This window comes from Biomphalaria glabrata, chromosome 9 (assembly GCF_947242115.1).
Source record: "Biomphalaria glabrata chromosome 9, xgBioGlab47.1, whole genome shotgun sequence".
Taxonomy (NCBI): Eukaryota; Metazoa; Mollusca; class Gastropoda; family Planorbidae; genus Biomphalaria; species Biomphalaria glabrata.
The window spans coordinates 15,147,316-15,161,694 of NC_074719.1; the positions used below are offsets into that span (position 1 = coordinate 15,147,316).

The following is a 14,379-nucleotide window of genomic DNA, read 5'->3' on the forward strand; positions in this document are numbered from 1 at the left end:
AGGAGAGAAAACATGGGTCCACAAATAACAGGGACGATATACAGCCAACCTCTACAATACCTTGCTTATGCCGATGACATTGCCTTATTGGGTAAAGAAACCTCTGACATCGCTAGAGCCTTCATACAACTAGAAGAAGCATCTCGACCAGCAGGACTTGAGGTCAATGACAGTAAAACCAAGTACATCACAATGACAAGAGACAATCAAACAGAGGGACAACATATCAAAATCAAAGACCACGAATTTGAAAACATCCAAACTTTCAAATATCTAGGAAGTACAATTAATTTCAAAAATGACCTACTAACGGAAAATAAGGAAAGAATAGCAGCAGGCAACAGGGCATTTTATAGCACCCACCATTTACTTAAGAGCAAAATGATTTCAAGTAAAACCAAGAAAATAATATACAAAACTATAATAAGACCAGCAGCAATGTATGGAAGTGAGACCTGGACACTGACAAAGACATCTGAAAATTTACTTAACACTTGGGAAAGAAAAATTCTTAGGAAAATCTATGGTGCCATACAGGATGAAACAGGGTGGAGGACACGCACTAACCATGAGTTATATCAATTATATGAAGACCCACCAATAGTGAACAAAATAAAAAAGAACAGACTACGTCTGGCAGGTCACCTTGAAAGAATGTCAGACAACAGAGGGGCGAAAATCGTATACAGGCAAAAACCAAAAGGCAGGCGACCCAAAGGCAGACCCCGAATGCGATGGATAGATGACGTGGAAGCAGATCTGAAGCAGCTTGGGGTTAGGGCGTGGAGACGAAAGGCCAAGGAGAGATCTGAATGGAAGGATGTGTTAAAGCCGGCCAGAGCCCTCCATGGGCTGTAGCGCCACTGGGATGGATGGATGGATAATTGGTCCTTGGCCTTGGTCAAGTTGGGTAGTTGGCTGAGTTGAGTAGAATATCTAGAATCTAGATTCTAGATCTAGAAAGTAGAGAATCTAATATAACAGTAATAATATATTTAAATATTTTATATAATAATATATAAATAATATAATCATATAATAATATATTAATAATATTAATATTATACTTTATAGATCTGATAATCTGATCTCTATTATTCTAAAGATAGATAATACTTAATAGATCTAATCTAAGTTAGATTATAAAGTATTCTAGCTTCTAAGACTAAGACTCTACACTCTAAAAGAAAAAGTGATACTTAGAATTAAGACTTATTAAACTTAAAGTAAATGAGTAAGCTCAGTAAGTGTCGTCTAAGTCGACTAAGTGACTAAGTCTAAGTCTAAGTAAAAGTTACTAAAAGTCTACTCTAAGTCATTAAGTTTAAAGTTAGTATAGTAGATTCTTATATTAGGCACACCGTATTCGGGAACTAGGTCAAATTTTTATTTTATTTTTTTATTTGGTGACGGTTTAACTTACAAAAAAACTGAAAGCAGATTCTTATTATGCAACTAAAGGACTATAAAAATAGCTGTGTTTCTTTGAATTACCACTCATAGTCAAGATTTTATTTTAAAATAAATCAGGTCACTTTATGCTCCTATAATAAACGCAGTTTTTGTGCTTTCTCCTTTAGCGCACATCGAGCACCGTTAAGAAACACCACTATGTTATTGCTAATAAATTATATCTGTGTTAATTAAAAAATATTTAGATTGCTAATAAATTATATCTGTGTTAATTAAAAAATATTTAGATTGTATTAAAATAAGTAGATTCACTTCTGCAATATGTATTTATAGTATATTGCCTCTCTCTCTCTATATATATATATATATATATCTATATTATAAAGTAGAATGTGAGGGGTATGTATGTATGTATGTATGTATGTATGTATGTATGGATGTATGTTACTTATAGACATCAAAACCGCTTGACCAATCTTGATAAAACTAGGCAGGAATGTTCCTTGGGTACCAACTTAGACCGTAGTGTATGTATTGTAGCCCTAAAACAAACTTAAGACCCTCAAAAAAAATAAAGTTGTCCGACTCTATTAAAGCTATAGTATTTTATGGATCTAGGCCATGTCTACAATGTTGACATGAGAAAAGATAGAAAGGATTTAGACCTAGATCTAATTTTAAGAAATACATGTGGCGCAGATAGTTTTTTACTTTGACACATGAAAAGACAAAAGAAGATCCATTGATTTCATTATATAATAAAATTAACCTTCACTTTTGTGTTTCCAAAGCATTTTTTACATTAATTAGTTCCTTATATCTGTGACTACAGATTTCCTGACGAACATTCTTTCATTAGACAATACCGTAATGAATCGCGTACTAAAAATTAATTCGTTTAATTGTTTACTTTATAATACCATCCCTAGATCTAAAACTCTAATCCAACTCTAAGATGATAAAACTTCTCTTCGCACAGATAGTTTTATACTTTAACACATAAATATATTAATTAAAGTCCATTCATTTCATATTTTGATCAAATAAACATTCAAATTTGGTTTTCTAAAGCTACATTCGTTTACGAAAGCTGCGAAGCCGAGTTGAGATAGGCCTAGATCCATATTCATTCATGAATCGCTTACTAAAAATTATTTCGTTTAATTGTTTACTTTATAATCCCATTTATTTAACAAAGCTATCGCTCTTTTCGTTTTTAATAGATAAGAATGTATCGACTTTGGGTAAACCATTTTCGCAAAACTAATTTTATTTTCGTAGCGAAACTGAAATAACGTGAAAGGATCATTAGCTACGTTTAACATAATCTAAATCCAATCCACTAGATTATTCAAAAGCAAATGTTTTAATTTTTAAAAAAATGGATTTAAGCCTATTAGCTATTTTGATTTGATAGCATTATTCACACTATTTTTACATTGACACATTCGCTTTACTTATTACATTATTATTTCGTTTAATTGCTTACAAAAGACTCTCAGTAAATATATCGACAGTAATGCGCAAATAAAGACCCGCGGGTCGCGGGTAACATATGTCTAGTATATATATATATCATATATGCCTACCTATATAATCTATGTGTAGAAACAGACAGAAATAAATCTATATAATTATAGATGTATAAATTAATTATTATAATTTAATAAACATAATATTTTCAACTAGGCTACATGTATTCTCTGTCTCTTTCTTTTAATTCCCATCCAAGGACCCTCTTCTTTTCATAATTTGGATGTTCGTTTTGTTACACCTTAACATCCCCTCCCTCCCATAGATGCTTATAATACTTTTCATGACTCTCTCCCCCTTCCCTCCACTGCCTGTATGATAGGTTGTGACACTACACGCTTAGTGTATACCTCTTCTCACCACCAGCGCTCGCCTGGCGTGATCACCTGCAGTGGGCATGGTCTCTGGCTTCAAATTAGCAGCCCGCACTTTTTCTTTCATTCATAAATTATATATTCTAGATATCTCGATCTAGGTCACATTTATTTATTGAAAAAAATCATAGATTTATTAATCCCAATAATATTTCTTATTACGATTTTGCTTGCTTTGTGCACTATAGGAGAATGTGTTTAATTCATTATTATTCATTGAAACACCTCCTTTTTTATTTTATTTAAGAGCTAACAGTATGAATGTGATTGGAATGGCTTTCTAAAGATGTTTGGAAGCTTATTTTGATAGATCCACCAGCCTACGATCAAACAGGCTCATAATATAGCCTTCATCCCTTATATGAAATATATGGGTATGAATTGCCGGGGGAGGTTAAAACAATAGCTTTACATACTTGGTTACCGAGAATGTAAAAAACTGCCATCTCTGCTTTGGAAAAGTGGAACAAAAATACAGGAACTTATCTAAAATTGGACATGCACTGTCCCGAAACGTCGTTTTTAGCTCCAAACATAAAAACAAATTAATTATAAACAAAAAAAGCGACGTGTTTCTTAAAGGAGAATTCGATGAGCTGTGCCTAATATAAGAAGCTACTATATATAAGTAGTCTAACTCTACGTCTAAGACTTAGATCTAGTTAGTATATAAGTCTAACTCTAACAGTAACTCGCCAGTCTCAGACTAAGACTCCTAGTCCTAGGGCAGGCTAGGGCCTAGGCCCTAGGCCAAGAGGCTAGAGTAAGAGTGGCTAGACTAGCCTAGACTGCTAGAGTAGAAAGAGTCGTAAGACTGTCAGTGTGTCACTGACACTCAGTGACACTGTGACTGTACTAGATCTAGAATCTAGAAATAATCTAGATCTAGATTCATTCTAGTCAGTCAGATCTATTATCTATAATTAAAATTTAAATTACCATTTAAAAAATAATTGAAATAGCTAGATAAATTCATGTAGGCTCTAGGGTAATTTATGTATAGATCTAATTATCTAGATTCCATAGTAGAGTCGATCTAGATTCTAGATTTAATGATTTAGTGTGCATCTTTCTTTTTTTTTCATTTATTTTCATTAACAATAACAATAAATTATAACTTCCGGTAGAGGTAATGTTTTTATATATAGGTCTGTGTGTCAACTTATTTTTAACTTTATTGACTAGTAAGACTAGTGACTAGTGTACATAAAATAATAGATATACTACTTAGAGATGGGAATCGAACTCAACTTTTAAAGTTCGGGTTCGGTTCGGTCAGATTTAAGATCGAGTTCGGTTCGGTTCGATGACGAGTATAGTTCGGGTTCGGTTCGGTTCGGTCAGGTCTAAAGTTCGGGTTCGGCTCGGTTCGATGTTATGAAATTATGTAATAGCAAAATTAAGTTATACGGTTTAATACAATTTATCAGATAAAACACTTTAAGTTTAATTTTTACATAAAACAAATACTTTGCAACATATAATAGGCCTATGGGCAATACTTTTTCCAAAATAATGTTGCCTACATACATTTTAAGCATCGTAAAAATTTCTTAATGGATATAGAATTGAAGATGCGGCAGGTTTTTGCTCAAGTCGGCAAGTGGTTTAATTCTGGGCATGACTCGGCGCTAAGCGTATTCTAACCTTTTTCTCTTAGTATGAAGAGATATTTTTTTTTAAGGCTAATATTGATGTGCTTTCTTTCAGAACGCACTATTCACCATAATAAAAAAACAAATATTCTTCGTGTAAAGACGTCTCTATCGAGGATTTTTTTTTTCACACATAAGTCGTCACTACAATAAATTGCAATATACGGAAGAAATTCGACTATTCTGAGACAAAAAAATAGCGGAGATGTTTTGAAATGTTTTCTTCAAAACGTTTTGACCCATATTGTGCATACGCGCCTCGCAAAAAGCAGTCTACAGTTGACAAGGTCTTATTAGAAGATAAAATGACATCTCCTACTTAATATATTTTAATTTTTAAACATGTAATTATACTAATATTCAGATAAGTTAAACTGAAAATAAAACTTTTTTTTCGACGCCCCCTCTCCTTGTTAGTTGGTCGTTGGTTTGTCGCTTACAGACAGCTAGTACAATTGAACCAATAAAGGCGTTTTATATTTTTACCGGTAAGGATAGTATAGAGGGACTTCTTATGGTCCGGCAGTTACGCTGGGCAGGGCACGTATCCCGTATGGGAGACGAACGTATGCCAAAGACAGTCTTTTTTTTTTGTGGGCTAAAAGGTGGCCGCCATAACACAGGCGCCCCACGGAAACGCTTCAAAGACCAGCTTAGGCGTCAACTTTGCTTAGATGACATAGAAGAGAGCACCTGGTCACATGCGGCCTCAGAACGAGTCAGTTGGAGTTCACTCCCGAAGGCCGCGGGATACACATTTGAGACCAAAAGAAAATCCGCTGCCGAGGACAAACGCAGACGCGAAAAGAAAAACTAAATGGACCACCTGCGGACAGTGGTTATGCTTGCCCTGGATGTGGCAGAATATATAGGTCACATCTGGGACTGCGCAGCCATGGGAAAAACTGCATTCCTCACTAATCTTCGGACTCGAAGACAAGCCTTATAATAACATATAAACTTAATAAACTTTAAAATAAAGTTCTTATGTGAACAACTCAATATAGCCTAACTGTTATTACAATATTCACATATTTAACTTTTGATAGAGATGTAATATTAATGAAATATACTGATATTTAAACGAAATCTAGGTCTCAAGATTGTCTGCCGTTTCACATTTGCATTACGCTAATTTCATCATACTCAATGCATAAACACAAATCAGTCGCTTAACCTCTTCTTATCGCCACCAGACACCACACACACACACACTCTATGACACCCCTTTTTGTCAGGAAGTTGCGTCTCCCCATCCCCCAATTCAAGGTACTCGCCATCCTCTCCCACGGGGGAGGACCCAAAGTTTGAGAAACGCTGCATTAAAAATACTGATGATCAATAATGCAAAAAAAAATAATAGTAAAAATATTCAGGGGCGTTGCTAGGAATTTTTCATCATTTGGGAGCCCGGGAGGGGCTGGACCTCTTTGGGGGCCCCTGCATTTTGCGTAATATTGAATATTGTAAAAACACTCATTTGAGGCCCCCCGCAAGTGGGGGCCCATGGAGATTATACATTTCCCTCCCTTCCTCCCTCACCCTTGCTACGCCACTGATAATATTCCAATATGGAATACTTCACAATTTTGTAAAAATAAATCACTTAATAGAAGATAATTAAAATTTATTTTAAACTAGAACACAAATGAACTTATTGTAGATTTATATCTACACTCTCTAATTGTCCAAAACTATTCTACTCTCAACTAACAGCCATCTCAAATAGAAGTGACAATATTTTAATGTTGACTTTGTACTTACTAGGAACTAGAGTCTAGATCTAGATCTAATTAGAGGGCGCCTATTCAACTCAAAACCAATATTGCAAACAGCCCGCGAAAATTCAAGGCCAGAGGGGAGTCGGCACATACGGAAAAACCCATGGGAACCCCAGCGCGCCGCTTTTTTTTTTCTTTTTAAAGTTTTCAAAATACCCCCTTCCCCCCACCCTTCCTAAGTTTTCAAAGTATAATGGAATCATTAGAATTTAAATAAAATATTTAAGTAATTTTTTTTTATTTAAAAAAAAAAAAAAAAAAACGATGTACAAATTGCAAAATTAGTTCGGTTAAGATAAGGAGGGTTCGTTCGGTTCGGTTCGTACCAAGCAGTTTCAAAGTTCGGGTTCGGTCATAAGTGAGGTTCGAGTTCGGTTCGTTCGGTTCGTTTCCCATCTCTAATACTACTAGATCTAGATCTACTCATCTAGACTGTAGATTTAGATCTAGATCTATGTATAGAATCTATATCTAGATTTTTAGGTCTAGATATCTAGATCTGTATAGATCTATATATACACCTATATTTATAGATCTAAACTTTTTGAAAAGTTAAATGGGTACATCAGAAATCTATACTTTCAAGTTTTTAATATGTTCGTCTCTTTTTCTAGATATAAAGAGGTTTTTAATATTTTTAAAGCGTGGTTAGTTACAAGATGGCGACGCGTTAACTAAAACCGAGTTATTTGTTTAGATATTAGATATCATATCTAGATCTAGTAATCGATAAATTAAAGATTTAGTTACTAAAATGAGTTGTGTTCACAAAATGTTTCCAAAATAATTTTCATAAACGTGATTCTATGACTTTATCAACTTTATGGCTTAATCTCAAAAGGTGGATCAGCAGATTGCCAGATTCGATCGACAGATCTATGAAAATTATATTATAATAAATTAATATCGTCAATATCGACAGAAGTGGTCTCAGTCTCACTCACTTCCCTCTGTGAACTCAGTCAGTGGTGACTGACAGTGGATGTGATCTGCTAGATCTAGAATTAGTTATTGATGGTAATGACTATATAATGTTAAATGTAGCATGTTACATGTAAATAAATTTAAACTAATTCTAAATTATTATAGATCTAATTATATCTAATAGAATCTCTGCTATATAGAGTTTATATATTATAACATTATTATAAGAATTATTCATGTAAATTTTTCACCAACATTGATAGTCAGTGATAGAATATGCAACTATCTGGATGTAATAATAATAACTGCATAGGCCTCAAGTCCGAGGAGTGGTGTATTTCATATGTAAACCTTAAATTATATTACATTTAACTATATTACATTTAAACTAAAGCACTCATAACATTGTCTGCATGTGGTCTGTTTAGGTTCTCTTTTTTATTATAGCTATTTTTACAAATTTCTCTCCATTACTAACAAATTTAAGTTGGAATTTCTAATCATTTAAAAATATTTTTTTCATAAGTGTTTGACACTTCCATTACATGTTGTTGTTTTTTTCTCCAATTTTTTTATATCTGTATAAGATGACATTTTTTTTTCTAAATGCTCTAGTCGGTTTAAAGAATGGAAAAACAAGTTAATGAGAATGAAGAAAATGTACATTCTGAAGTAGAAGATAAACCTGAAAATGATGTACACTCTAGTTCCAAAGTAGAAGATAAGCCTGATAGTCATCTTAGCAATTCTGAACTAGACAGTGACATTGAAAATTTAGAAGAGAAAGGAAACATATACTCTACACAAATTGATGATGAATTATTTGACATAAACAAAACTAATACAGGGGGCACAACTGAGAATATAACTCTTCCTTTTGAATATAAACATGGAACAAACAGAACACAAGAGTTACAAGACTTGAATGATCATGAATTCAACAGGTTTTCTCAGCAGAAGCAAAATAAAATTCCTGAAATTCAGCCATGTAAGTAAATGTTATATTTGTAAATGAACTGTAACAAAGAATCTCTTCTGTCCTACAGGTGTTAATTGCCTGATTACACAGCTGTATGACTTGTATAAGTTTTAAACCTTTCTTAAAAAAAAAACATTCAAGATAATGAACTAGCCTAAATTTTCTTTCGAGCATATGGGGTGAATGCTGGGATCAAATATCTGAAGTGCGCACCACATTTCCTAGTTGCCTGTAAACCTTTGTACTCAAGTTTTTCATGTACAAATCTGCTTGAAATATTTTACATTACATGATTTTTTTAAATTAAAATAAATTAACTAAAATCTCTCATCTTATAATATACAATTGTTCAGTCAAAAAGTAAAAAAAGTAAAGTTCCCCTTTCAGACCTTGTGGTCTATAGGGCAGATGATGTAAAGGTCATCTGTTTCTGTGGCCTACAGTAACGAGGGTATCATGTGGCCAGCACAACGACCAACCACCTTTACTTTTCCCCAACTAATGTCAGGTACCCATTAGAGCTGGGTGGACTCAGAGGCGCCCAAAGATCCCGAAATGAAAATCCCAGTCTTCACCGGGATTCGAACCCGGGACCTTCGGTTCGGGAGTCCAGCGTTTTACCGTTCAGCCACCGCGCCTCCTCATTTACTATAGGCCAGAGAAACAGATGACCTTTACATCATCTACCCTATAGATTGCAAGGTCTGAAAGGGGAACTTTATTTTTTTACTTTATGGTAGATCATATCTCAATGATATATCATTCATTTATGCTATCTACAGAACAACATTTTACAACTTATCTTTTTTTAGCTCTCATTTTTCTGGAGTAGACCATTTTAGAATAATTTTGGAGGGCTTTTTTCCATCCATCAGCATATCTTTTACTTCAGTGTGCAAAAAACAAGCATCTTGCTCAAAAGAAATATTTCTTCACTGACTGTTATTGTTGACGGTCTTGTTTTTAAAAAAAAATGTTTATTACTGTACCCTACTACTCTTGTGTATCTTTTTTTTTTAATGCATTTGAGATATTCAGCTCGGTGCCTTTGCTGAAATAGCTTTGTTTTCTCAATGAATAAAATTTATCATTGATTTCATTTTTATTTTTCATAGTATTTTTCCTGATTTAGTGAAGCTAGTGGGTATTTACACCTTTTCTATTTCGAAACCATTTCTTAGGTTATTTTTATAAAAAAAAATTATATCATTAATATAGACATAGACAATTTTTTTTTAATTGGCTTAGAATTCCTATATATCACTTAGATAATTTATATTCAACCATTTATTCATAACTTTGATGTTACTATTTTTGAGGCACTTTTTAGTGTTAATTATGTAACATCATCTTTTCTTCTCTTTTCTTCTAGACGTATAATAAACATTGAATTTTTGGTATTAATAAACTTAGTTCTAAAAACTACACATTAATCATATTATATTGATATATAAATTTTATCTCAAGTGTTTTGTTTTTTATGTTACAAGCTCTCCATAACATTAGTGACAAACTAAATGCCTCTGACCACATAGCATCAGATAGATCAACTAATTCAGTTGTACAGAGGGGCCAGTACAGGGCAGAACAGCTGATTTCTTCTATAAGTCAAACTCAGAAAAAAATGAAAGGCTTCCCTTTAGTGAAACCAACTAGAAGTCGGATTCCACCAAAGTTAGTCAGACTGGCAACAGTATATTCTTCAACCACTAGGTAAAATAAACCGGTGTTAAGATATAGATGCAGGGCCGGATTTAAGGGAGGGCAAGCAGGGCTACAGTCTGGGAGCCTCCACAAGAAAGGTGCTTCCACAAAAGAGATAAGATATGTCGAATTTCTATGGGTCAGAATTTAAAAAACTTTTCTTAAAATATATATATTTTTTTTTTGCATTTTTATGGCTGGCAAAAATGTTGTGATTATGAAGTGATTAGCAATGTGTCTACCAAGGGCCTTACCCTCCAAAAACTATAAAACATACACTTTTTAAACTTAAATAAACATATTGAATATTTTTGTATAAGAAAGTGAGATAAAATTTACAAGAACTCTCTTTCTTTTAAAATGTAGATTGCTTTTAGATATAAGTATTTTCATTCATAAGTGGATCTTTGTTACAGCTTTCATAAAATTGTTGGTGTCTCCACACAAATCTTGCCCCGAGGCCTCCACATACTTAGATCCAGCCCTGTATTGATGCTTGCTTTCAGCATGTTTTGTTTAACTTTGCAATTATAATAGTTATTACTGTTGGTATTGTCATTAAAGCTATATAAAAATAACCAATATTTATCATTAACATTTTTTTTTCCATGCAGGTCAGAACGTGTACCTAGAGGGCCAAGTCTTTACTATGTAGAACCTCAACGTCCACTCAAAGTTATTTCCTGGGATGAAGCTAATAATGCAAGACCACCATTAAAGATAGATATGGAAGGGCCTAACTTTTGGACATACTCACCAAAAAATAAACCACTATATGAAACCAATGCTCCTTCATTTACTTTTGGAACCAAATGTTATCCAGAAAAGGGTAAAAATGTTCCCTTTTGGTGAAGGGATAACTCATTTTAATTATGATTTTTTCATTAGGTATTTATAGTTAGATATAATCAAGATAGTCATTTTTGTGACAGCTAGTTTTAACATTTTTTTTCACAGCTGGTGGTTCCAACACTTCCTGGGCAAAAACTTGGTTTCAGCCCATTGATCCATGGCATAATAAATCTGATTTCAAACGGGAAGGAAAAGTAAGTTATCTAATATTCCTGATTTATTAACAAAATTTAAGGTTTTGTTATTTTTTAAATTTACTTTTAATAGCTCATGTTGCAAATAGTATATAAACATTATTGATTTTTTTTAAATATTTATTCATTGATGTTTTTAGTTACTCACATTTAAAAAACTTTCATACCAGTCTATGAAAACTTTCCATTTTTTACAAGTAATTATATTATTTTCATTGTTACTGGTTAGTTGTCATTAATGTTTTCTTTTTTATTTTCAGTGGCCATCACCTAATCAATATCACAAGCCTTCTCTACTTGGACCACGTCAAAGAACTCTGCCAGAATCTCCAGCATACACATTTGGACATAAATTTGAGATAATAGGTACCAAAGCAGGTAACCTATAAATTTGCTAATTATCAAAGCTGATTTTTTCTTGATCATTCAAAAGCATATTAAATATTAGTTAGTCAAACAAATTTAAGGTATAGTGGCTAGGTGGTAATAAAAAAAAGCACTTGGCTTCCAAACAGATGAGTTTCAACTTCAAATCCTGATGAGATCTGAAGGACATCCCTGTGTGCTCTAAACTCTAATGTATATATATCCAAAATTAGTTGAGAAAATAAAGTTTGTTGCTTCTTGTGCTGGCCATAAGACACTCTCTTTAACATTTTGAAGTTCTTCTTTATGAAGGTTTCTGTTGAACTGTAGTTTAGTCATGGATTGACAGGTGGTCAATTTCATCTCTACCTGTGGTTATATCTGTGGCGTAGGCCACCAACCAGCTTCCTCCAGGTGTCTAGGTTAAGTATGAGTCTCTCCAACTGCCCACACATCTTGCCCATTTTCTTGGCATCTGCATCCAGATCTCAGCACTATGTATTATTGGGTTGTCCCCCTCTTTCTTTGGAAGTTCCAAGTGAGAGCTTGTCTTTTTCTATGGGTTGCAGCTTAATCTTTGTAATTTTCCACAGTTATTTTTTTATGGTGTGTTGGCCAGATAAGCTGCTTTTATTTAATTACATTGTTATATTAAATTTACAATTTTTGAGCTCCAACTAAAGTACATGCTTTACCCAATGTCTGTGGCATTTAAGCCTCGAGAGACTATCTTTTCTCTTTGCAAGCCTTAAAAACACAACTACAGTCACAGGTTGGGCATCTGTAAACATCAGATGCTACAGCATTTACACCCTTCTTTCTGCTTCTGGTGTGTACACCATCTGCAATCCAGGACCTTTCCTTTATGCTTGCTCTCCATGTGGATCTATCCAGTGCCCCTTTCTCCCCACTGTTGGTGTTGATTTTGAATTGAAGGGTTTCATCTTGCTTTTGCATCAATCAGTATTCCTTAAAAGTGGGTGACCTGCATCTCTACTGCCTTCTATTAGATCACCACACAGAATGTCTTGTGGGAGTTGACCTTGTGGCTTTCTGTGAAGATGTCCAAACCAGCCAAAGATTCTAGTACTGATAACAGCATGGATGTCCTGGCACCCTTCTCTTTGCCTCATTGGTTATTTTATCTTGCCTCCTTATTTTCAAAATGTGCATTAAGCATCCAAGGTAGAAGATATTCAGCTTTTTTTCCTGCCAAGTGTAGGTGGACCATATTTCACTACAGTATAGCAGAGTGTTCATCACATAGGTCTGGTAAACTAGGGCTTTGGTATTGGTAGGCAGCAAGGTATCTTATCTGCAGCCGTTACCATAGACCTGACTTAATATTAATATTCAAAACTTTAATTAGGTAGCAAAGGATTACCATCACCTAGTGACTACAATATAGAAAAAGCAGACAGTCTGACTCTTCGCAGTGGGCCTTCTTTTAGTCATCAGTTTAGGAGAGAAGGAACTGTTCTTTGGTGCTCCACAGGTAAGTTGCTCATTGAACTGAACATGGCATTTGACATTTATCCACCATACTTTTTATGTGCAGTGTGATGAGGTATTAAGTTGACAAACAAAGTGACTTCACCTCCTAATAAGTTTTAAATCTTTTGGATTTTTTTATTCACCATTTCAGAACTTGAGAGCACTTGAATGGTCACCCATCATTTAGATCATTTCTGATTCTTTTTATATTTATTAAATATTTGAAAATTGTTATAAAATTGTATTCATACTTCTAATATGAGTAATGTTATAAGTAGATAAATGTCTTTTAATTATATATTTATTACAGATAGTCACATTATCAATAATTATCTTTTCTGCTTAATTAAAATAAAAACTATATATTTTAATTCATTTCCTAAAATTACTTTTTGTTTATTAAGAAAGAAATCCTGGACCAGCTGCTTATTCTCCTTTGATGAGACCTAGACAAGAACAACCAGCTTACACCATTCAAGGAATAAGGCGAGAAAAATCTCAGTTGCTTGGACCGTTTTCAACACTCTAGTTGTGCATTGAAGGATTTTTGTTTTGTTTTGTTTACTCCTGTTGCCAATTCAACCTTGCTTAAACTGTATATAGTTGTCAATATTTCAAACAAAGTACATTTTTATGTGTTGATGTAAAGGGTAAAAAACAACAACACTTTTTGTTAAATAAAAACGTTTTATTTATGTTTGCTCAAATTTGTTGAAGTATTAAATCTCCATGACATTTGAAGACAACATGACATTTATATAACATGACATTGAGTGCACACTATTTATCAATGAGTGTTAATTTGCTTGATCACAACAGATTATATTTTTTAAGGTTGTTTTTTTTTTTTTGTAAGTTTATGCTCATTTTATATTGATTATTTATTAGAAATGCCAACATTTTAAAAAATACATATATTGAATTTAAATGCAAAAAAAAAATGAATTTTAAAAAAAGTTTCATATATACATGACCATACAGTGAGACCTTGGTATATCAAAAACTCAAATTGAAATCCTGTAGTTTTTATTTATTTAATTTTTTTTTTACTCACATTCAAGATAAACTTTAACTATTTATAATATGCATCAAATTAGAAGGCACAGAATT

The 14,379-nt window shown here is 33.4% G+C and overlaps 2 protein-coding genes across 4 annotated transcripts in view; one reads left to right on the forward strand and one right to left on the reverse strand.

Annotated features, from left to right (window-relative positions):
* The window catches only part of LOC106068341 (ubiquitin-associated domain-containing protein 1-like), a 23,080-nt gene extending 15,726 nt beyond the window's left edge, over window positions 1–7,354 (reverse strand). Inside the window, exon 1 of one of the 2 annotated variants that reach the window (XM_056040752.1) lies at window positions 7,336–7,354. The gene's annotated coding sequence lies outside the window, so the exon portion shown is untranslated. Of the gene's footprint in view, window positions 1–4,259; window positions 4,429–7,335 lie in introns of those variants that run through there. The other variant, XM_056040751.1, reaches the window with a different exon arrangement.
* Window positions 7,178–14,149, forward strand: LOC106068340 (uncharacterized). Of its 2 annotated transcripts, XM_056040753.1 has the most exons (9): window positions 7,178–7,352; window positions 7,679–7,773; window positions 8,296–8,668; window positions 10,150–10,372; window positions 10,978–11,192; window positions 11,321–11,409; window positions 11,670–11,787; window positions 13,145–13,270; window positions 13,674–14,149. In XM_056040753.1, the coding sequence occupies exons 3-9, from the start codon at window positions 8,308–8,310 to the stop codon at window positions 13,796–13,798; spliced, it is 1,257 nt and encodes a 418-aa protein (XP_055896728.1). In that variant the 5' UTR covers window positions 7,178–7,352; window positions 7,679–7,773; window positions 8,296–8,307; the 3' UTR covers window positions 13,799–14,149. The 2 variants fall into 2 exon arrangements, with proteins under 2 accessions (XP_055896728.1, XP_055896730.1); XM_056040755.1 differs by lacking the exon at window positions 7,178–7,352 and having other exon boundaries at window positions 7,381–7,773; window positions 13,678–14,149.
* Window positions 14,150–14,379: the final 230 nt, after the last annotated feature.